Source organism: Ursus arctos, unplaced genomic scaffold (genome assembly GCF_023065955.2).
Source record: "Ursus arctos isolate Adak ecotype North America unplaced genomic scaffold, UrsArc2.0 scaffold_2, whole genome shotgun sequence".
NCBI lineage: Eukaryota > Metazoa > Chordata > Mammalia > Carnivora > Ursidae > Ursus > Ursus arctos.
In genome coordinates, this window is record NW_026622874.1 from 3,813,812 (window position 1) to 3,838,299 (window position 24,488).

The window sequence follows — 24,488 nt, forward strand, 5'->3', positions numbered from 1 at the left end:
ACTGGTCCATCTCAGCCTCCTTGCTGACATCGCTTTCCACTTTGCAGACCACGGCAGAAGGCCTCACCACCTCCAACCAGCAGACTTCACTCCTGTGTGCAGTGTTCTGGCCTGAGGGCCTCCCGTCATGACGGAGCCTCTCCACAAACAGCATTGATTCCTGCTTTTCCCCAGAAATCTCATGCTCAAACAAAGTCAGAGATAATGCCTTCCAAAAAAGCTTTCTCTCTCTCTTAATTCTCCCAGAAGGAGAACCCACCCAGATAGCAGCCAAGAGACAATGAGTTCCCCTTGCTACCTGTTCCAGGATGTAGGAAGAACTGTCTTTCAATGATGTGGCCAAACAAATTCATCCCACCACATTCCTTCCACGCTTGTCCAGCCCCCAAAGTGTGAGTCCTTCCAGCCTACTTTCTCCTCAAAGTCTCATCTTCAAGCTATTCTGTCCTTCTTACACTTGGGCCATTCCCATTACTCTCCACCTTCTCAAACTTTTCTAATATACCCTACGGTTCGATGACCCTAGACCCCTCTTCAGCAGACATTCCTCAGAGAATATCATTTTCCCTGTTTTTCTCTCAAACCAAGGGTACTCTTGAAGAGCTTGGAATTAAAGTGCTCCCTAACCCCAGTATCACTTCCAGATCAGTATCTCCTCACCCTAATCACAGCATCCTTTGTTTGAGCCCCTGTCATCCAGGTGTCACAAACCCCATCCCCACCTGTGTTGCCACATACTGAGAACTTGACAGGTTCTCCTGTGCCCTGAAAGCAATTGCAGTTGACTCCTGAGTTCTGCCAGCTGTCCCGTAGGGCTGTTGCTGGGAAGACGCTTTCTAAACAGGAAGGGCGTTTCCCAGCCCTGTTTGTGTCTAGGTGGGGCCACGTGATTGGTTCTCATGCTGCGGAATGAGCAGACGCCATAAGTGTCACTTCAGGATGAGGTGTTGAGGAAGGGATCGCATGACCCTCCATGCTTCCTAGCTTCCACCATAGTCAGTCTATTCCAGCAACGACTAGAGATGGAGTAGAGCAAGCTGGATGAGAAGAGTCCGGTGAGGGGATTCTTCAAGGAACCACTAGACAGAAAAGCCTAGTCCACTGCTCTGAGGAGAGTCATCCACAGGAACCATCTACCCGGGGCCATCTGCACTGGACCGTGTGTGATCAGGAATTCAACTGCAATGTGTTATAATTACATTTAAATTCAAACACTCCAGTCTCTGACCTCAACCCCCAATTCTCTAGCTCTGTCAGTATTATTCCCACTATGCCTCTGCCTCTCACTTCTCCTCACACTGTCTAGACATCCACCATATGGAACCCTCTGCGCTCGCTCTCTCTCTCTCTCTCTCTGCCATCCCATTTTTCCTCTCCTTCTCCTATCTAACTTGAGCTCCGTGGGTCAGTCCCCCAGCCACCATCTTGCCAATATCTGCAAGTCACCTTTCCTAGTGTTGTTCCTATACACCCTACGGCCACTTTAAACCTCAATCGTTCTGCCTTATCCATGCCTCTGTCTGAGCTGCCAATCACTTCTAGGAAAAAGAAATAAAAATTGCAATAACTGGAATTAAGAACTCAACTATTGGGAGTGATGGGTGAAAACAGAATTAGTCAGCCGGAAGAGGGGTCAGAAGGAAATGCCCCAAATTATGCATAGGGAGATAAGCTGATTGAAAATACAGACAAGACCACAATGGAGATTCACTGCCTAGATCTAAGGACTGGAATCCTAAAAAGAGAGAAGAGAGAGTGTTGGCAGAAGCAACATTTTCCCAAAAGGCAAAAGGCATTGAGGCACAGAAAAAGTAATCTGCATCCAGAAACACTACACTAAAAATTCTAAAATGAAAAACAAAGAGAAAAACCTTAAAGGTAGCCAAAGCAAAAAAGAAAAGTGACTCTCAAGAGAGTAGCTGTAAGAGTTAAGGCTGGTTTCTCTATAGAAATAACGCAAACCAGAAAACTTTGAACAAAAATATCTTTTTTTCTTTTCCCCCTTTTTTAGGGGGGAAGGGCAGAGGGAGAGGGAGATAGAGAGAATGTGAAGCAGTCTCAATGCCCAGCATGGAGCCCAACACAGGGCTCGCTCTCACGACCCTGAGATCATGACCTGAGCCAAAATCATGAGTCAGATGCTTAACCCACTGAGCCACACAGGCGTCCCTGAACAAAAATATCTTTAAATTACTGAAAGAAAATAAATTCCAAATCTAAAATTCTATATGCAATGAAAATAGCCCTTAAAAGATGAAGATGAACAACAGATAATGCTTTAAAAGACACATGAAATTAGAAGAGGAAAAATTTTAAAGTGAAAAGAAATAAACAATGGGGTAAAAAGGATTTAAGAGAAAGTGACAAATACTGAAGATAGGCAAAAAATATCCAACAGATGGGTAAATGGACACCCTGAAAGAGAAAATCAGAACAAAAGAACAAAACCAATGTGAACCATTCAAGAAAACATCTCTACCCCACCCCAAGAAAAAAAGACTTGAAGTTTCATATTGAAAGAGCACATCATATACTCAAGAATATCAAATCAGAACAGCCAACCCAAGTGGCCATCTAGGAAAAAAAAAACAAGCAATTTACATACAAGGAAAATAAAATTAAATTATAATTTTTATAACAATGCTTTATGCCAGGAAAAACTGGAGTAAAATACTTAGGATACTAAAGGAAAATAAACACAAGCCAAGGATTTTATATTCAGCAAAACTGATGACTCTAGAAGAGGCACAAACTGCTATTAACATGTAAAAAGCTCAGATAATATTGTTCCCATGAGCTCTTCGTGAGTAACTTACTAAATAATAACCTTCAAACCACCAAAATCACTAAAGAGATATCAACATCAGAACGAGAGGGTCGGGGCGCCTGGGTGGCTCAGTTGGTTAAGGATCCGCCTTCGGAGCCCCATGTAGGGCTCCCTGCTCGATGGGGAGCCTGCTTCTCCCTCTCCCTCTGCTGCTCCCCCACCCCTGGCTTTTGTGCTCTATCTCAAATAAATAAAATCTTAAAAACAAAAAACAAACAAAAAAAAAGAACTAGAGGAAACCATAATGTAGTATAGAGTTACTTACAAAACTGAAGCAAAGTAAGGGTTCAAAGGGAAAGAGGATACTATGTAATGGATGTATTCTCTGACAATATAGATATAATACAATTATAAAATACACTGGGAGAATACGAGAGCATATGCCAGGAGAAAATATAACCGTTTTCAGTAATCACAATAGTGGGGGTAATATTTGTATTAGTTATTCTGATCTTGTGAGGTATGTAATGTGAGATATTCTAATACTATCATTCTTCACCAAGTGTTTTTGGCATAAAAGCAAGGAGATACATATGTAATATAGAAGAAGTTAGACAAAACATCCTGAATTTTAATAGGACTCAATGTAAACTCATGAGGCATTAGAAACTCACATGATCTGAATATAAATATATAAATATATTGTTCAGAGAGAGAGAGAAATTTTTCCTACACTGTCCATTAAAATCCCTAGAAACATAATCAGTAGCAGTAAGTATCCTCAATACCCAGATGGTTGTCTTGAAATATCAATTCCCACTAAAAATTTTACTGGGGATTCTTAGATAAGTAGCTGATTCCAAGCCTGGGGGAGGAAATGTACATGATGAGTTTGGAATAGTTTGACATGCCCAATAGCTAGGAAGTATCAAAGACTGCTAGGGTCATGTCCAAAGTAATCAGAAGTCAACTTGAAGAGGTTGGCCGAAGATAGGACAATTAGAGCTTCCTTTCAGATAGTTATCACAGTATTGCTAAAATCCATTAAATATGTTAAACCTATGAGTTCATAACGATTCTTTCAAAAAGGTCACCTTTGGAAAATGATAGGAAATCAACTCCTTATTTTGAAAACTGGCAAACAAAGAGAAAGACACCAGTATTTATCCTACCATCCCCAAATGAACTATACCAGTGGGTAACCAAATACCAGATAAGGGGAAGCGTCTCTTTATAACATGTTTCTAGTTGACAAAGGGGGAAAAAAAAGAGAATATCACCATTTTAAGCCCAAATAATAGAGATTACTATAAACAAATTTATATTAACAAATTTTGGCAATGAAGAAATGGATAAAATAGACAAATGCCTTGAAAAACACAATTTACCAAAGTTTCTTGTATTCTAAGAAAGAAATAGACATCTCTAATCCCAGATGGCTTTCCTGATGAAGTCTACCAAACATTTAAGGAAAACTTCCCTCGATTTTCTAAAAACTCTTCCAGAGTATTGGGGTGGGGAGAGCACTTCCCAACTCATCTTGTGAATCCAGGAGGACCTGATGAGGACCTGAAAAGAAAAGGGAATTATGAGCCAATATCACCCATGACCACAGACACAAAGCTCCTAACCAAAACACTAGTAAATCAAACTCAGCAATATATTTAAAAATCACACATCCAGACAAGTTTTGTTTTGTAAATGGAGAGTTGGAATACCATTTGAAAATCGAAGAAATCCACTATAACAGAATAAAGAAGAATAGGCATGGATTATTATAATAGTTGAAAAGTCATTCAATTAAAAAATTATTCATACATAACATTGGTTTCTTTTGTTTTGTTTTAAAGATTTTATTTATTTGACAGAGAGAGAGACAGCCAGAGAGAGAGGGACCACAAGCAGGGGGAGTGGGAGAGGAAGAAGCAGGCTCCCAACGGAGCAGGGAGCCCGATGCGGGGCTCGATCCCAGAACGCCAGGATCACGCCCTGAGCTGAAGGCAGATGCCTAACAACTGAGCCACCCAGACGCCCCAATTCATACATAACATTGTTTTTAAAATAAATCTTGGAGGAACACCTGGGTGGCTCAGTCAGTTAAGCGTCTGCCTCCAGCTCAGGTCATGATCCCAGAGTCCTGGGATTGAGTCCTGCATCGGGCTCTTTGCTCAGTGGGGAGCCTGCTTCTCCCTCTGCCTGCCATCTGCTTGTGCTCTCTCTCTCTCTCTAACAAATAAATAAAATCTTTTTAAAAAATAAGTCTTGGAATTCTCAGGGTCATGAGTTTAAGCCCCACATTGGGTGTGAAGCCTACTAAAAAAAAAAAAAAAGAATAATCTCCAAAATAAGTATATGGTAACTTCCTTAACCTAATAAAATGTAAGTGCAACAAAACAAAACAAAACAAACCCTTAGAAAACATCTTACTCAGTGGTGAAAATTTGAAAGCTTTCTCTCTGAAGTCAGGAGTGAAACAAGGGTGCCAGTTATCACCATTTCTATACAATATTGTTTCTTTTTTTTTTTTAAGATTTTATTTATTTATTCGACAGAGAGAGAGACAGCCAGCGAGAGAGGGAACACAAGCAGGGGGAGTGGGAGAGGAAGAAGCAGGCTCACAGCGGAGGAGCCTGACGTGGGGCTCGATCCCAGAACTCCGGGATCACGCCCTGAGCCGAAGGCAGACGCTTAACCGCTGTGCCGCCCAGGCGCCCCTATACAATATTGTTTCTGATCTCTATAATAAGGCAAACAATAAACAATAAAAATAAACTAAAAGTATAAGAATTGAAACGGAAGTAATAAGACTGTCATATTCACAAATCACATGACTTCATATGAGACACTTGAAATCAATAAGTGATTTTAAGAAGTTCTTTTTGTACAAGATCAATATACAAGTGTCAATTGTTCCCCTGTATGTCAACAAACATTTAAATAATGAAAGGAATTAAATATATTTTTCAATGGCATTAAATATATTAAATACTCATGAATAAATTTATATACAAACATATGTGTGCACAATTTTTTTACATTTTGGTTTTAACTCCAGGTAACATACAGTGTATTAGTCTCAGGCGTACGATACAGTGATTCAACACTTCCATACAACACCTGTTGCTCTTCACAAGTGCCCTCCTTAATCCCCATCACGGGCCTAACCCACCCACCCCACCCACCTCCATTCTGGCAACCATCAGTTTGTTCTCTATAGTTAAAAGTGTGTTTCTAAGTTTGTCTTTCTTTTTTTTCCCTTTGCTCATTTGTTTCTTAAATTCCTATATGTACAATTTTTTGACAGAGCGGTTGTTTAAATGAAGCCCAGACGTGGAAGTCAATGACTAAGCTTAACCAGCACCTCCCACTAGAAGAAGCCTGGGGGCCTGAGGTAAAGAAAATATTACCTAGCAAATTTTATTTATAATAACTAATTTGGCATTTCAGTATTAACAAAAGTTTGATGGAAACATTTTGGATTTAAATTTGTTTTTGCAAATCAAATCAAACTTTTCTATTGGATTAATATTGTGATTTTAAAAATCCATCATCTTAATTTCTGATATTCCATTGCTCCTGTGTTAATAACAACTTTGTTTTTGGGGTTTTTTTGCTGAAAATCTGTGTTTGCAGATTTACTAAATATCTGGCAAACATGTTGAAGCATTGAGAGTGAGTCTTTCTAAAGAACACCTGAACTTTCAATTCTTATACAACTGAAAGATCACAGGGCATCTGGGTGGCTCAGTAGGTTAAGCACCTGCCTTCAGCTCAGATCCTGATCACAGGGTCCTGGAACTCCAATGGGCTCCCTGCTCAGTGGAGAGCCTGCTTCTCCCTCTCCTTCTGCCATCCCCCCCCCCATGCTCTCTCACTCTCTGGCTCTTGCTCTAACTCAAATAAATAAATAAAATCTTTAAACAAACAAACAAAAAAAATAAAAACAAAAACAACTGAAAGATCATTTCTGAATGCCAACTATGGATCCTATACTGCTTTCAATATTTTTTCAATCAAACTTTCTTGAATTGAAATTAGTTTATGCTATTTAGAGAATCAAATCATAGCTCATAAATAAAAGTGCCCTGTATGGTACCTGAGTCCATAAAATCTAAGCCCTACGATAGGAATGTTACTTTGCTTCTACTTCAGAATCTGTGCATGCCGAGACAGAGATACCTACAAATGATTGTATTATCCTCTGTAGTCCCAGCTCCAAACATCCCACTTCCATCCACCACATCCTATCCTTCCAGCAGCATAACCCTAGAGCCTTTACTCTAACAACCTTCGAACAATCCTTCAACCTCGAGATGACCCAACCACCCTCACCGCGCCCCCAAGTTCTCTTCTTGCCATTTATGTTGCTTAAATTCCATGGTCAATAATTATATCACTCTATTAATGTGTACCCTCAATTCCTTCCTCCCTCTCACTTCTTCAGATTTGTGTGGCTAAATCGCAACCCTAGTTAAATCCCAACTATCCGCCTTGGCAGCCGACTGTGGTCAAAGGAATACATACCCATGCTGATTTGTTTCACCTTAATTTCATGATTAAAACAGTCCTGTAATGCTGCCCAGCAAACATAAGTGTACTTCTCCAGTTCATTCCCTTTTCCCCTCTAGCTATTGCATACTTTCTCCTCTCCCCGACAATCTCCAACACCTCTTCCCCTAGAGAAGGATCTTAAGGTTGTCGTCTTTGTTTCCTATTCAGAACTATAAGCACTGTTTCTCTTATGCTATTGGAAAACCAGGAGACTTAAATCAACCCTATGAGATAATCAACAAGTCTAACTATAACCATTTAATTTGGCCTGAGGACCATTCTGGAATGTACGTGTTTCGTGTGAAGATCCTGGATCCAAATTATAGGTGAATATAAATGTTTTATTATAATAGTTTAAGCATTTTTTGAAAGGGATAATGATGAGATTGAATACAATTTCTACTTTACAAAGTCCAATAAGTGAATTACATGGCAACATCACATAAGGCAAGAGGGAAGACCACAGCTAGGAGGAAAACTAAAAATGCCATAGAGTCTGGGGTCACCACTACTAGAAGAGTTTCACGAAACACTAACTCAAAAAGATACGTGTCCCCACCTCCCCCCCCCATGTTGATCACAGCATTATTTACAATAGCCAAGACATGGAAGCAACCTAAGTGTCCATTAATGAGTGAGTGACAAAGAGAATGTGGTATATGTAAGTATACAATGAAGCATTATTCAGCCATAAAAAAGGAAGGAAATCCTCTACCTCAAGAAAGAAGAAAATCGGGGCGCCTGGGTGGCACAGCGGTTAAGCGCCTGCCTTCGGCTCAGGGCGTGATCCCGGCGTTCCGGGATCGAGCCCCACATCAGGCTCCTCCGCTATGAGCCTGCTTCTTCCTCTCCCACTCCCCCTGCTTGTGTTCCCTCTCTCGCTGGATGTCTCTATCTCTGTCAAATAAATAAATAAAATCTTTAAAAAAAAAAAAAAGAAAGAAGAAAATCTAAAATAAACAACTCAACTTTACACCTCATAGAACTAGACAAAGAACAAAGCCCCGACTTAGTAAAAGGAAGGAAATAACAAAGATCAGAGAGGAAATAAATCAAATAGAGACTAAAAAGGCAATAGGAAAGATCAAGGAAACTAAGAGTTGGTTTTTAAAAAGATAAATAAAGTAGACAAAATTTTAGCTAACCTCAATAAGAAAGAGAGAGTACTCAAAAATCAGAAATGTAAGAGAAGTTACAACTGATACCAAGGGAATATATAGGATCATAAGAGACTACTATGAACAAGTATTATACACCAACAAATTAGACAACCTAGAAAAAAATGGGTGAATTCTTAGAAACATACAACCTACCAAGACTGAATCATGAAAAAATGGAAAGTCTGTTCAGACTGATAACTAGTAAGGAGAGTGAATCAGTAAGAAAAACCTCTCAACTAACAAAAATCCAAGACCAGATGGCTTCACTGGTAAATTCTACCAAACACTTAAAGAATAATATCCATCCTTCTCAAACTCTTCTGAAAAATATAAGAGGAAGGAATATTTATAAACTCATTCTGTGAGGCCAACATTACTAATACCAAAGCCAGACAAGGATACCACAAGAAAAGAAATTAAAGGTCAATATCCTTGATGAACATAGATACAAAAATCCTCAATGAAATATTAGCAAACTGAATTCAACAATACATTAAAAAGGATCATATACTATGATCGAGTGGAATTTATTCCAGGGATGCAAGGATGATTTGACATCTGCAAATTAATCAATGTGATATGTGACATTAACAAAATGAAGGATAAATCCACATTATGCCACATTAACAAAATGAAGGATCTCAGTAGGTGCAGAAAAGCATTTGACAAAATTCAACATTCATTTATTATAAAAATTCTCAACAAAGTGGGTATGGAGGGAACATACCTCAACATAGTAAAGGCCATATAGGACAAGCCCACAGCTAACATCATACTCAGTGGTGAAAAGGTGAAAGCCTTTCCTCTAAGATCAGGAACAAAAATGAGAAACAAAGATGCCCACTATTATTTTTATTCCACATAGAGTTGGAAGTCCTATCCAGAGCAATTAGGCAAGAAAAAGAAACAAAAGGCATACAAATCAGAGAGGGAGGAGCAAAATTTTCACTATTTGCCGGTGACATGGTATTATATTTGGAAAACCCTAAAGACTCCACCAAAAAACTGTTAGAACTAATAAACAAATTCAGTAATGTTGCAGGTTACAAAAGCAATATGTAAAAATCACTTGTGTTTCTATATACTAATAACAACTATGAGGCAGAGAATTAAGAAACCAATCTCATTTACCCTTGCATCAAAAAGAATAAAATGCCTAGGAATAAATTTAACCAAGGAGGTGAAAGACCTAGACACTGAAAATTATAAGACAATGATGAAAGAAATTGTAGAAGATACCAGTGAATGGAGATAGTCCACGCTCATGGGTTGGAAGAACAAATATTGTTAAAATGTCCATACTACCCAAAGCAATCTACAGATTCAATGCAATCTCTATCAAAATTCCAATGGCATTCTTCACAGAACTAGAACAATCCTAAAATTTGTATGGGATGACCAAACAAAACAAAACAAAATAAAACCACCCAAATAGCCAAAGCCATCTTGAGAAAGAAGAACAAAGCAAGAGGCATCACACTCCCTGTCTTCAAATTATGCTACAAACTATAGTAATCGAAACAGTATGGTACCAGCATAAAAACAGACACATACATCAATGGAACAGAACAGAGAGACCAAAAATAAACCCAGGCATATGTAGTCAATTAATTTATTACAAAGGAGCCAAGAATATATAGTGGGGAAAGGACAATCTCTTCAATAAGTGGTGTTGGGAAAACTGGACAGCCACATGCAAAAAAAAGAAAGAAAGAAAGAAAGAAAGAAACTACACCACTATCTCACACCATACACAAAAATTAACTCAAAATGGATTAAAGACTTGAATGTAAGACTTTATGCCATAAATCTCCTGGAAGAAAGCATAGATAGTAAGCTCCTTGGTTTCAGTCTTGGCCATGATTTTTTGGACTTGACACCAAAAGCAAAGGCAACAAGAGTGAAAATAAACAAGTGGGACTACATCACACTAAAAAGCTTCTGCACATCAAAGGAAACCATCAACAAAATGAAAAGTCAACCTGTGGAAATCACACATCCAATAAGGGGTTAATATACAAAATATACAAAGAACTCATACAATGCAATACAAAAACAAACAATCCAATTAAAAAATAGACTGAAGATCTGAATAGATGTTTTTCCAAGACATACAGATGGCCAACAGGTATATGAAATGGTACTCAACATCACTAATCATCAGGGAAATATGAGTCAAAAGCTCAGAGAGATACCACCTCACACCTGTTAGAATGGCTAGTCTCAAAAAGACAAGAGATGACAAGCGTTGGCAAGGTTGTGGGAAAAAGGGAACCCTATGCATTCTTGGTGGGAATGTAAATTGGTGCAGCCACTATGGAAAACACTATGGAGTTTTCTCAAAAAGCTAAAAATAGAATACCATATGATGCAACAACAATTCCTCCCCTAAGTATTTATCCAAAGAAAATGAAAACCCGAACTTGAAAAGATGCATCCTCATGCTCGTTGAGGCATTATTTACGGTAGCCAAGACATGGAAACAGTGCATGTGTCCATCAATGGATGAATGGATAAAGAAGATGTGATATATAGAAAGATGATGATAGATAGATAGATAGATAGATAGATAGATAGATAGATAGATAGATAGATAGATATTCCTCGATAGATATATCTATATAGATAATGGAATATTGTTCAGCCATAAAAAAGAAGGAAATCTTGCTATTTGCTACAACATGGATGGACCTTGAAGGCATTACTCTAGAGTCTATTTTGGTTTGTACCCTACTTTTGCCACTGGTAGATATGTCATCTTAAGCGAATTGCTTAGTCTCTGAGCTTATTTCTTTATTTGTAAAATGAGTCTATAATACCTATCTTAGAGTATTCTGAGGATGAAATGAAAGTACCTGGGTAAAAATCCCTAATTTTGCTCAATCAAGTTAAGTTCCTCTCTTCTCTCTTCTCCCACATGAAGATAGGTGAAATGCTATCATCGATGTTTATTTAGCTCTGTCCTGTCTCATTCCAAGCAATCTGCTAAATCATGAGAGATACTCAGTAATTTTAGAAATAATAACACAGTGCCCTGTCTCGAGTTCCGAACATTCTTAGCTTCCTGAGTCAGCCTACGTCAGGTGAACGGCACAGGCTCTTTGACCAGAAAAGCCTGAATTCAAATCCCAGCTCTGCTGCCGACAACTGTGAACTCTTGCAAGTAGCTTAATCTACCTGAGCCTCTGTCTCCTCATCCAAAAGGATGGGTTGCTCTGCGGCTTAGGCAGATAATTCGTGTAGGGCATTCAGTACTCTGCCTGGTACGCAGCATGTGCTCAGCTGGTGTTCATTTTCAACGAGCACTCATGCTCAGTGAAGCATTGTGATTACCATTAACATTATGCTTGCCATCGCCTTGGGACCCACTGCCCAACGATGTCCTGATGTTCGGAGGGCAGTGAGGTGGCACTGACTGACAAGCGCTGAGAAATGTGCAGCAAGCAGCCCGAGTCACACGTATGGAAAAATCACCACAACTGTGATAGAAATGCATCTCTTCTCTCCACTATCGAGAAACTGACACCTTCATTAAGATTATCTATGATCCGGTCGTTACCATAAAGATCTGGAGGGAGTCTTTTACTATACCGCACTTAATTTGATCGTGAATATTATTTTTCTCATTTGCAGCTTCTGTAACCTAACGGCGATATTTGCGATAGAGACCTTCGGAATGATTCCCAGGTAACGCCCGCTGCCTCATCAGGCTTTAGTGCGAGAAGTTGTAAAAGACAGGGGTGGCAGCCAAAGCAGGAAAAGCACGTCTCCCCCATTTCCCTGGGACCCTAATACTTCGGCCCTATATGTGACCTCCTCAAGTTGTACGTATCAATTATCTCAGGGATACGGCAGGAAGGAATTTCTGAGAATTGTTGCTGCGGCTGGGGTCCCATTTGTCCCATCCCCTCAGCAGCCTCTGTCTTCCCATCAGACAACGTCTTTGAACCCCACCTAAAGGGCAGATCATAGGCTGCAGCGGGGGGGTGGGAGGAGACAGTGGCTGTGCCCCCACTGACCCTGAGTCAGCCCTCAATGACCGGCGGTCATCCTGATGCATCCAGAGACAGGTAGCAAAGGCATGTTCTTGGGCTCCAGTTTCCTTGGAGAACACAGTCTTCATGCTAACACTGGGATCGCAAATGACTTCACTTCTCTGACCTGGGCCTGGGTTTTTGTTTTTGTTCTTTTGTAAAATGTTAAACAAAAACGGAAGACAAACAATGAAGTTTCTCATGGCCCTACTTTAAATATTACTGACCCCTTGATGTTTTGTGCTGATGGAAGATTAGTAGTGTAAGTAGCCTACAAATGAGATGCGCCCCACGCTGCTTCTGAGTGACTTTGGGAAACACCTATGGCCTTTGGCCGTGACTTCTCTTCCCAATAGATGGCCATGTTTGGTTTCGATGGGCATCGGGAACGTACGTGCGCCCAAGTGCCCACTGTCAGAAGGGGGCGTTGGTGAGCTGGAGAGGAGAGACGACAGTGAAGGAGGATTTCTCCTATTTGCCCCCGCTCACCTCCCAGGAGCTGGATTCCAGCACCTAGGGGATATGATGCAGCTTAGGGGTCCCCAGGTTAGTGACTGCAGTTAGTCTCTGTGACACCTGAGCCCCCGAAGTGGGAGCAGAGGCAGAGCAGGGGTTAGCTGGTGGGGACCATTTTCCTAGTGAGAAAGCCCTTCTCCTGAGCAAACATCGGCTGACGATGAGGCCGTAGGAGGCAAAGATCTTGGTACTTCCTTGTCTTCCGACGTACTCAACCACTTCCCCAAGTTTTTCTCTGTCCTTGGGAGTTGTTACCTTTTAACCAGCAACCTCACCTAAATCATCAGCCGTCCCCTGAGCTCCCCCTCTATGTCCCTCTGTGCCCCGAGGACACTGCTTCAACCTTCAGCCCTCTAGAGCAATGGCTGTTTACTTTCCAACGACCCCCAGGTGCCTCAGGGTGCCATGACCACTTCCGGACCATTATTTATCCCAGGTCTTCTAAAACAAAACCAAAAAAACTTTTTTAAACACACTCCCTTTTTTACTTACTATTTCCTTACATTTCAAAGTGTATGACACCTGCTACTATTCCCTTGCCCCTCTGGGATTTGCCCCCCCCCCCCCCCCACAATCTGGCAAGCCCCCAACTACCTACTTTTCCTGATTACACCTGAGCAGCCAAGGGTTGGTAAAGAAAGTTACACAATCAGGGCAGATTAATCACCAACGTCATACAGGTCACCAGCACTACCCGAGAATCTTAGTACCTTTCTCTGGTCAACCAGTATCTCCACTCTCCTTAACTACCTCACACCTTATCAATCAGCTTCCTGCTTGGACCGTCTTTCCTGAACGAACATCAGAGGAGCTTGTTTCCACCAATACAAAGATCTTAGAGGCCCGCAGGCAGGATCACTCCTGATTCCTGATTCCAAACACAGAAACCTACCAACACCTATATCCCTCGTCTCCTTTTCCTGTCCTGTTACAATTAAAGACATTTTATTAGTCCTCTTTAAATGTAATTCTTTTACTGGTGCTTTGAACCCTCTTACTTTCCACTTTCTAAGGAAACTTCCAAATCATTTATTTCTTCTCTCTTTTATATATTCAACTTTCCCCCTCAACTAGGTCCCCCCCATAAGCTTTTAATCACTCCCTAAGTTTTTAATTTAAATATAAATAAAACCTCAACCTCCTATCCCCCTCCAGCTGCCCTTCTCTCTCCCCCTCTCCTTCGCGAGACAAATTTCTCAAAAGGCTTGTCTACATAGTCTCCTTTCCCCTGTATTCTATCCCTGTGTCCCTAACCCACCCAGTCTGCTTTCTTACTACTCCACCGATCACCTCTCTGCGTTGGTTTCTGAATTAGATAAAACAGCAACCTTTCCCAGTCTTGAAAGACTGGTCTCAGGTAGGAGATGAACCGTATTCTTCAGCCTGGCCCTAGCTGTTTGTTGTCTCTCAAACCTTTGATTGTCCAAGATGCCTTCTTAGTTCTTAGGGTTTGCGAGTAACTGAGGGTGTGTCAAGACCTGTCGGTGTCCCAGAGAAGAGGGTCCCAGAGAAGAGGACCTCGATCAGCACCTAGATGCAGGCTGATTGGAAGCTGGACATACTTTTAAAGTATGCCAATAGACCTCTTTCCAGGAAAGACGAGGAGGTGTTTCTGTCTGCTGCGTCCGCACCGAGTCCCGGGTTAACAGCCAGTTAAACTGCGGGCGTTGGTTGCAGTCCTGTACTACGAATGAATGGAAGCTCTGCGGGCCACCAGAGCCAGGCACTAACGGGTGTGTCCCCTGGACAACAGCAGCCAGAGCAGCTGGGGCACCAGACATGTACCCAAGCTCCTTTCAGAGATTTACCAATGACCTAGGGAGAAGCGGAAGGAGAACGTTAAGATGGCATGTGCCACGCTCCCCAGCTCTGGAGAGGATTGCAGTCAGCCCCTCAATCTGTGTTAAATCAGGAGCCTAAACCTCAGGTTGCAGTTTTTAAGACAAGCAAATAGGCCTCTTTCATGGCAAGACTGGGAGACGGGCATTTCAGTCTGCTGTCTCTGGGGGGGGCGGGTGCTTAGCCACTGCAAGTCCTCGGGACCCCTTTGTTTGCTATAACCCCGTAGGTCTCATAGACGTAAGCCCAGGTGGCTTTCAGAGCTAAGTGTTTGGGACCTGTCCCTCAGGTGGAAATTTTATGTTAGGACTCAACGTTGGGTCCAAACTCTTCGCTCTAGGGAGAAGCTGGAAGTTGAGAGTTCCCTCCTGATTGCGCATTGCTGTGCTGGGTGTGGGGTTAATGGTAAGACTGTGTCCCAGTCTCTTCTACCCATTCTGATGTGGCTAGATTTTTTTCTCATTCACCTGTGTCAATGTTGCTCAGCTAGTTTCTGGATTTCTTTTGGAGGGAACTGTTCCTTGGGTAGTGGTGGCATGAGTGTGACCGTGACCATGGAAGGAGCTGAGTTCAGGAGCCTCCTCTTTCACCATCTTGAGTGGAATGGCCTACACTGGACCTGAGAGATATTTGTCAATCCTCATCTCATTTCATGTTTCGTCGCTGTTGCCTTTTCCTTCGACCACTGTATTGCTTTACGGGTTTTCCTGAACTTCTATAGCCACTCTTTCTCGGGTAAAGAGAGCCTTGACCTCCTTCACCAGCCAGGAAATGTTGATTTCCATCAGGGCTCAGCCCCGGTCTTGTGAGCTTCTCACTTGGGCAAGCTCATCCACACTCGTGGCTTCAATAAGCATCTATGTACGCATGACTTCCACACATATCTCTGGCCCATCCAGAGCCATACCTCCCACCATCTAGTAACCTCTTCTCTTAGATGGCTCAAAGACTGGTCAAACTGGACATGCCCCCAAATGATCTTGTGATCTTATCACCCACTCCCTTGCCCCATTATTTGTCCCACTCTAAAAGGGATCCATCAGGGTAATTGTATACAGTTGTCATTGTGCAGCTCCGAGAGAATCCATTCATGTGGGCTGTGATATGAATGGTGCCTTCTGGAGATGAATATCTGGCAACCCTATTTTCCAGAGTTCCTTCTCTCGGGAAAGAGCACACTGAACTGTACAAACCAATACCTATGAGTCAAAAATGAAAACAACCCCCCGCAAAAAAACCAAAAAACCTAGGGTTGTGTTCGTTTCTGTGTTTCCCTCAGTTCGTCCAAACAGTCACTGGCTCCCATTCATTTAATCTCCTGAATTGCCCTTGAATGAATCCACTTCTTACCAACCCCATCAGCACCACTCCAATCCACGCTACCATTGTCTCAGATGGGAACTACCGCAATAGACACCTGACAAGTCTCCCTTCATTCATTTCTATTTTCTTCTAGTTCATTTTCTTCACTGAAGCCAAAGAGATCTTCTCAAATGCTAATCTTATAACTTGAAACCGTTAAGTTTCTTTCCTTAAAATGATAACTCCTCAACATGCCTGCAAGACCTTCTGTGGTCGGGCCGCCACCTACTTCTCTAATCTCGTCTTGCATTATGTTCCCCTCATCATCTCTGCTACAGACCCACCAACCTTTCAGTCCCCAACCTTCTCCATACTCTGTCCCATAGCAGGATCTTTGCACATTCTATTTCTTCTATCTGGCAACTGTTTCTTCCCCTCTTCATCTACTTAACTTCACCAACTACATTTCCATTTAATTCTTCAAATTTTAGGATAATTATCTTTTCCCCCAAGGAGGCATTTCTTGACCCTATCACCAGGTTAAATCTTGCTATAGCAAGCTTGCATTGCATTGTGTATCTCTCCTACTTGGTTCTTGTCACAAGTGCAATTTTATATTTCTTTTCTCATCATTGATTAACACGTCCCCACTAAAATGTAAGCTCTTTAAGGAGATGGGGACCATGTCTATTATTACTTATCATTGTTTTTCCAGGCACTACCACAATACCTGGCTCATATCAGATGATTTGTCGAGTTAGTTAATTAACTTCTAAGAAGGAAGCCATTCACTGGAGCCAGATTAAGCTTGTATCCACATAGGAGGAAGGTCAGCATAGGAGGACTAGGACCGGGGGAAACCGTAACACTGCAAATAAATACATATGGCCTAAAAAGGAACCGAAAACTCAAGTCAGATAGCAGGACACCAAATAGAAAGCAACACAGCGTTTGGCTCAAGCAGTAAATCTACTCTGGTGGGAAGCACCCATGCAGAGTCCCAGGTGCAGGGGCAGATGTCTGGCACCCAGCTGAAAGTAGCATCTAATAAGCGGTGTGCACGCACGCGCACACACACCCCTGGTTGGCCCTCAGGGACCTCCAGCTCAATATGCCCCGAAGTAAACCAGCTGTATTTACACGCCCTCGCTGGAGTGTTCTTCCCTCTGAGTTTCCTCTACCAGTGAATGGTGCTAGCATCCTCATGGTCACCTCATTCCAAAGCTTGGGAGGCATCCTTCACTCTCAAACCCCACATCTCAACAATCACCAAGATCAAGACAGTCCAGCTTGCAAATCTGTCTTAGATCTATCGGCTTCTCTCCACTTCCTCAGCCACTAATTTAATTAAGACCCTCATCATACTTGCATTATTAAAAAACCTCAAAACTGGGGTTTCTCCCTCGACACTCATGTTTCCCATTCATCCCTTCTTCACCCTACAATCAGAATCATCCTTCCAGGGGCGCCTGGGTGGCACAGCGGTTAAGCGTCTGCCTTCAGCTCCGGGCGTGATCCCAGCATTCTGGGATCGAGTCCCACATCGGGCTCCTCCGCTATGAGCCTGCTTCTTCCTCTCCCACTCCCCCTGCTTGTGTTCCCTCTCTCGCTGGCTCTCTCTATCTCTGTTAAATAAATAAAATCTTTAAAAAAAAAATCATCCTTCCAAAATCCACACGCTGTGGCTTAACAAAAGCTGTCTCCACCAATCAATCCTCATCTCTACCACTCTGCCTACCACCTGAGCTCTGATCATACTGATCGAGTTTTAGCTCCAGAATGTCTGAGGTGATCTTAAGGTTTTCCCATGCCTCCACAACTTTGCATAGGCATCCCCCTTAGCCTAAAACTCTATGCTCACCTGTTTCTTCCTCTACTTCCAGGTATTTTTATCTAGCAAACCCGTTCTAAGGCTCCAGGTCCTACTCCTATCGGCTAACTCCGCTACTCAGTTCAAAGGTCCCCTCCACTGGAAGGCCTTCTTTGATGTCTGGCCCCCATGAATTTTATATTTCTTTCTCTCATTCTATTGATCACACTGTCTATTCTCCTCCCTAGTCAACCTCTAACACGAACAGGCAAACATCTTGAGGGTAGGTATCTTATTAATCTTTGTTTTCTGTCAGTGGCCTAGGAACTAGCCATTCAAACATTGTTTGACTAAGCAAATTGACAACCAAAATGAATGATGACTTCTAATGACTTTTTTTTTTCTTATTTCAGTCCAAGTGGCTACCTGGTTGCCGCCTTCCTCTTTGTCCTGATGCTACTGTTCTTCAGTATTCTAGTTTTGAGCTATTTCCATTATATGAGGATTTATAAACAGTATCTTTATGAACCAATTAACAGATATGATAGAAAACAAAAGAATAATTAGGAAAATTGAAAGTTTGTTTAGTATGTATATATATATAGAGAGAGAGAGTATATATATACTTATATTACAAGTGTGTGTGACCAAGAAATACTAAGGTTAAGCATATGGTACGTATCAACAAATTCAAGCTCTAAAAATGTTCTTAAATGACCCCAAGACAAATATTCTTATACCTATTGTGTGTTATAAAATTAATTTTAAGGTGTTTGCCCTTACCTTAAGGTGTTCTATATATTCTTATATGGCTTTCTTAAAAATTAAAATAAAAGAAAACTAAATTTGCCTATTAAAATCAATCCTAAGAATGAAAGTAAATTTTTTGAAAGTGTGTAAATATGTCAAATATTTTTTTAGCATGGGGGAGGGGCAGCGGGAGAGGGAGAAGGAGGAAGCAGACTCCTCGCTGAGCGCGGAACCTAGCTGAGCATGGAGCTAACTCAGGGCGAAATCTCACGACCTGATAGTACCCTGAGCTGAAATCAAGAGTTGGACACTTAACCAACCAAGCCACCCAGGCGCCCCCCCAAATATTATTTTGCATGAAACTTTTCATATGAAACCTTATATGGCTGTAGTTAATTTATGTATAAGAGGCTTAATGTATCCTAAATAATCTGTCCTAAATGTATTTCAGAAGTTTTTCTAGTGGTAGATTCACACATGAAATAGACAACTTATTATATTGAAAATGAGAAGCCGATGCTCTAAGCTTTAATTTAAAATTTTAAAATATGATTTTCATGTTCAACATAAGCTTCTTAATTTATCCAAATGTTACCACAGCTTTCAAACAATTAGTGTTTGTAACAGTCAGAGTTCAACTAGAGAAGCACAACTTGTGGGGGGGGGGGTGTGTGGGTGTGGGTGTGTGTGTAAAGAGATTTATTTAAAAGAACTGGCTTACGTGATTGTGCAGGCCAGCTAAACAAGTCTGAAATCTATAGCACAGACATCAAGACTAGAAGATCACAAAAATAGAAGAGCAAGATGGAAGTCCATGGACACAGATCAAAGCTGTTGTCCATAATTAGAATGTCTTATTTTACTAAAATCAAGAACAAGACAGGGATACCTGCTATTCATCATTTTGAGAGCTCTGACATTACAAGAAGAAAATAAAATGAAATGACCTTATAAATACTGGGGGAAAGGAGATAAAAATCCTCTCTTTCAATAAAAAGATAATATGTCTAGGAAACTCAAAATTAGTAACAGGAATTACTAGATTAAGATAACCTGATGGCTCAATATGAGAGAAATAGTTAAAAATTAATACCTTTTCTAGGTGTCTGCCTTCCACTCAGGTCATGATCCCAGGGTGCTGGGATTGAGTCCCACATCAGGCTCCCTGCTCAGTGGGGAGCCTGCTTCTCCCTCTGCCTCTGCCCCTCCCCTGCTTGTGCTCTCTCTTAAATAAATAAATAAATAAATAAATAAATAAATAAATAAAATACCTATTCTCTATAATGTTATATAACAGCAATAGAAAAAATAAAAAGTAATGTATTCATTGTAATGACACATTATATAGAATTAAATTTAATATAAAAGGTGTATGACACACATGAAAAAAACCTTTAAAATCTTTATTGAAAGAGATGAGACAAAATCTGATAAAAATATTAAAAAAAAAAAAAAGCAAAACTACCCAACAGAAATGAGAGCAAAGAATATAGTCATTTTACAGAGGAGGATACCCAAATAGCCATAAACATACTTAAAACAACTATTTTTTTAGTATTTACCACGTTCCACGAATTGTTCTAATAATTTACCTAACCTTCTTCAACAACGCCGTGAGACGGAAGTATTATTGTCCCAATATAGAGATGAGGAAACTGGTACAAAAAGGGTAAATAATTTTTGTAAGGTCACACAGCTGAGAAGAGATGGAGCTGGAATTCGCACTCAGGCGCCCTGGCTCCAAAGCGGGGGCTTATCCACCGAGGGTGCTCGAGCTCACCAGAGGTCAGGGTGATGCAAACCTAAGTTACCGTGAGGCTTGCACTCCTCACCTGAGGCCACGAGCTCGGAAGGGCAATACTCTTGGGGAGGAACAAGGGTCAGGGATGGGAAGAAAATTCTCTTTAAAAATATTTATTTATTTATTTGAGAGAGAGAGAGAGAATGCAAGTTAGGGGCAGAGGGGGAGGGAGAGGGAGAGAGAACGAATCTGAAGCAGACGCTGCGTTGAGTGTGGAGCCCAATGTGGGGCTGATTCCACCACCCTGAGATCATGACCTGAGCCCAAACCAAGAGTCAGATGCTCAACCGACTGAGCCACCCAGGTGCCCCAGGAGGGAAATTCTCTTGTACTGCAGAAGGAAAAGCGAATTATTCCATCGTTTTTGGAAAGCAATCCAGGAAGATCTATTAAAAATATACATGCTCTTGGACCCAGAAATTCCACTCCTAAGAATCTATTTATGGGATGAGATGGGATGGGGAGGACCTATATATATAGGAGATATATATATATATATAGGAGATATATATATATATATATATATATATATATATATATATATATATATATATATATATATAAATAATGCTGTATCATTGGTGGCCATGACAAAACTCTACCAAAAAAAAAAAAAATGCTGGCTAGTTGAATAAATGATCGTACATTGAGCACACCGATCCATCTGTACTAGTTGATTTATTTTTTTTTTAAAGATTTTATTTATTTATTTGACAGAGACAGCCAGCGAGAGAGGGAACACAAGCAGGGGGAATGGGAGAGGAAGAAGCAGGCTCATAGCGGAGGAGCCTGATGTGGGGCTCGATCCCATAACGCCGGGATCACGCCCTGAGCCGAAGGCAGACGCTTAACCGCTGTGCCACCCAGGCGCCCCTGTACTAGTTGATTTAAAAGATTTTCCACAAGGTTCTGTTACATGAGAATAGCAGGCTGCACAGAAGTAGTTATAGTACGATCTTATCATATAAACGAAAGAAAAGCTCTGTGTATGAGAGCGTGAAGAAGTGTATGGAAAGATACACATCATTTTGTTAACATTGTGTGCGGGCGAGCATGTGTGTCACCGTGGGAGGGGAGTGGGGATATACCGAGAGATGTAGAGGGGAAGTTATGAACCAAACCCTTACAACTGTGAGGAGGGAAACATAAGAGGAACAGCATGTGAAACTTGCTCCCAATTGTAGAACCGGGTGTCTGCACCCAGACAAACGTAATTCCAGGTGGTATTTGCTTTCTTGCTATTGTTTCCTGCCACATTGAACCTATACTATTTTTTGAAAGATTTTATTTATTTGAGAGAGAGACAGACAGAGACAGAGCGCACACACGAGGGGGGGAGGGGCAGAGGGAGAAGCAGACTCCCTGCTGAGCAGGGAGCCCAACTTGGGACTCAATCCCAGGACCCCGGGATCATGATTTGAGCTGAAGACAGACGCTTCACTGACTGAGCCACCCCGGCACCCAAACTTATACTATTTTTACTCATAAAAAAATACAACTCTTTTCATTGTGAACAAAAGAATGGGAAATGAAGAAGTGCGGACAGCAAGTGAGGACAACCCTTTCAGGGAGTTCCTTTCTGTGGCAGGGAGCAAAGAAATGGAGGCCAACCGGAGGCAGAGCTGAGGCTGGGAAGATGTTATTAAATATTGGTAGGAAAAATCCAGTAGCTGGGGAGAATTGATGATCCAGGAGAGGAAGGGGGTACCCGCTCGGCCCAAATCTTTGAGTAGGCAAGACGGCTGAGATCCAGTGCTGAAACTAAGAACGGAGCATCTCCCTCGCTGTTGCAGGAGGGAAGCCAGAGCTCCAGGGTTCCGATGTAGGGAGGGTGGCAGGAAGATGAGTGGTTTGTGGCAGCCTTGAGAATGCTCCTTGCACACCTCCTGCTGCAAGAGTGGAATTGACCCAGGGCGCTGGCAGCTGGCACCCATCAACACATTTGCACCGCCATACACGCACCCCCATGCTGCTCCCCTCCAGTGACTGAGTGCAGTGGGGTTACTTAGGCAGACTGCATCCTAGGGAGACCAGGACTCCTGCCGGCCTGCCTCAAGGACTCCTGAAGGCTTTCCCAAACGTTTGTGTATTGCATGGCTGTTGCATGGCGATGTGGGACACTTCCATCCAATCTCTTGTCTCTCACTCTTTTTCTCTCTCTCCCCCACTCTAATGATTTCCCCAACCTTCCACAACTTCCTATTTCCTTTCATTCGAGTACTTCCTCTAATAAAATCACTGCATATTTAATCCCATGTTGGTGACTGTTTCTCAGAGGACCTGGAGTAATGCAGTGGGGACGTGAGCGGTCTGAGAAAATGGGCAGTCAGAGGGCATTTGAGACTGATCCAGCACCCAGCAGGCAGAGACAGCACGGTCCCGGAGAGTATGAGGGGCCCCAGTAGTTTCTGGCTCGAGCTGGTGGTTCGGTTGCTAAAGTTTTCATTGGTGGTGACCTGGGGAAATGTCCCGGTGGAGGGCAGTGCTAGCAGGTGCAATAAATAGAGCAAGCGTTTGAAAAACATGGGCTGACAAAGACAGCAAAGTCTGCGGGTTACTGCTAAGTTATGTATCTTTTTAAGATTTATTTGAGAGAGAGCAAGCACATGCTTGCTGCAGTGTTCCTTATTTGTCACTTTCCCACTCTGGATCCCTCTGAAAGAAGCAGCCACCCCGGTGATGAGTGACCCATGTGGTGCCCAACCAAAACCACCTGCTTCAGCTACATGAGCAAGCTTGGAAGTGGAGCCTCCAGCCCCGGTCAAGCCTTCAGATGACTGAAACTCCCGGAGAGACCCTGAGCCAGCAAAATTCACCTAAACAGGAATCTGATGCTCTCAGACTCCTGACCTAGAAACTGGCAGATGTTTTGCTGGAAGCTGCTACGTTTTGGGGTAATTTGGTACACAACAGTAAGTCAGGCACAGCTGAACTCAGTTCCTCTCTACCACGCAGCTCGCATGGCAAGAAACCGAAAATTTATTTTCCTCTAGAATGCTTTGGAAACTTACGTCTCCTTCCAGGTTGCCTAAGGAATCATTTGTGGGAGATCATATCAAGGCTCCTAGCAGTTTCAAATCTGCCTTTCTGGCTGCGGAGGCTGGCACTCTGGTCGGTTTCTCTGGTACCACGTGCCAGAGGGACACTGGCAGGCAGGAGGAGGAAGGGCTTCCTGTCCCCACCTTTCCTGTCTGTGTGACTTAGCCATGTTTATTCACCCCAGCAAGGCAGCGGGCTTCGGTAGCACTGTTGCATTTCTGACTCAGATTTCGAAAAACCTTCCAGGACCAGCATCCTCATGCCCCTTTAGAGACACTAAAGACAGCTCAACAAGTCTCTCCTCCAAGCTTTAAAACTCTTTAAATTTCAACGTCTTTGCTCCCCAAGGCCTACGGATGACAGCTGCCCTTCCAACACCTCAGTGCTCTCTTTTTTGTCTTTTTAGACCTCCGATACCCAATTAACATTTATATTACATTTTATAGGACATGTTCCTTATATTAAATTTTGTGTTAATATTTATATTACATTTCCTTTGTTTTTATTAAATTTTCTATTTCTATTGTCTTTAATATTACTGGAGTAACTCCTGACAACTACTCCAAAAAAGTCTCCCTATTATGCTCTACTACTGCTTGTCTCCTTCAATTTAAGGCTAAATTAATGAGCATATACATTTTTTTATGTCTTCCACTGGTCTGTAAGCTTCATGAGGGTAGCAGTCTTGTCTCTTTCATCACAATGTACGAGTGATACACAGGCGCTGACACGTAAAAGGTGTTCCTTTAATACTTGCTCAATGGATGAATAATGGATAATTTCAGTTATTGGTGGATCAATCCCTAAATTACACGAACAATACAAGTCATTCCATCATCAGACAGTGAATTCTCTTTCGTGTCTGATGAATTTGAAATGATCAGGGGACATCCTGTGTGATAGGTAGAATAATAGCTCT

At 41.9% G+C, this 24,488-nt stretch overlaps 1 protein-coding gene across 1 annotated transcript in view; it reads left to right on the forward strand.

Annotated features, from left to right (window-relative positions):
• The window catches only part of CATSPERE (catsper channel auxiliary subunit epsilon), a 174,398-nt gene extending 155,560 nt beyond the window's left edge, over positions 1-18,838 (forward strand). Inside the window, exons 20-23 of the mRNA XM_044388000.3 lie at positions 6,072-6,158; positions 7,487-7,644; positions 12,112-12,165; positions 18,393-18,838. Coding sequence (XP_044243935.3) covers positions 6,072-6,158; positions 7,487-7,644; positions 12,112-12,165; positions 18,393-18,546 — 453 coding nt within the window. The 3' untranslated portion in view covers positions 18,547-18,838. The remainder of the gene's footprint in view (positions 1-6,071; positions 6,159-7,486; positions 7,645-12,111; positions 12,166-18,392) is intronic.
• Positions 18,839-24,488: the final 5,650 nt, after the last annotated feature.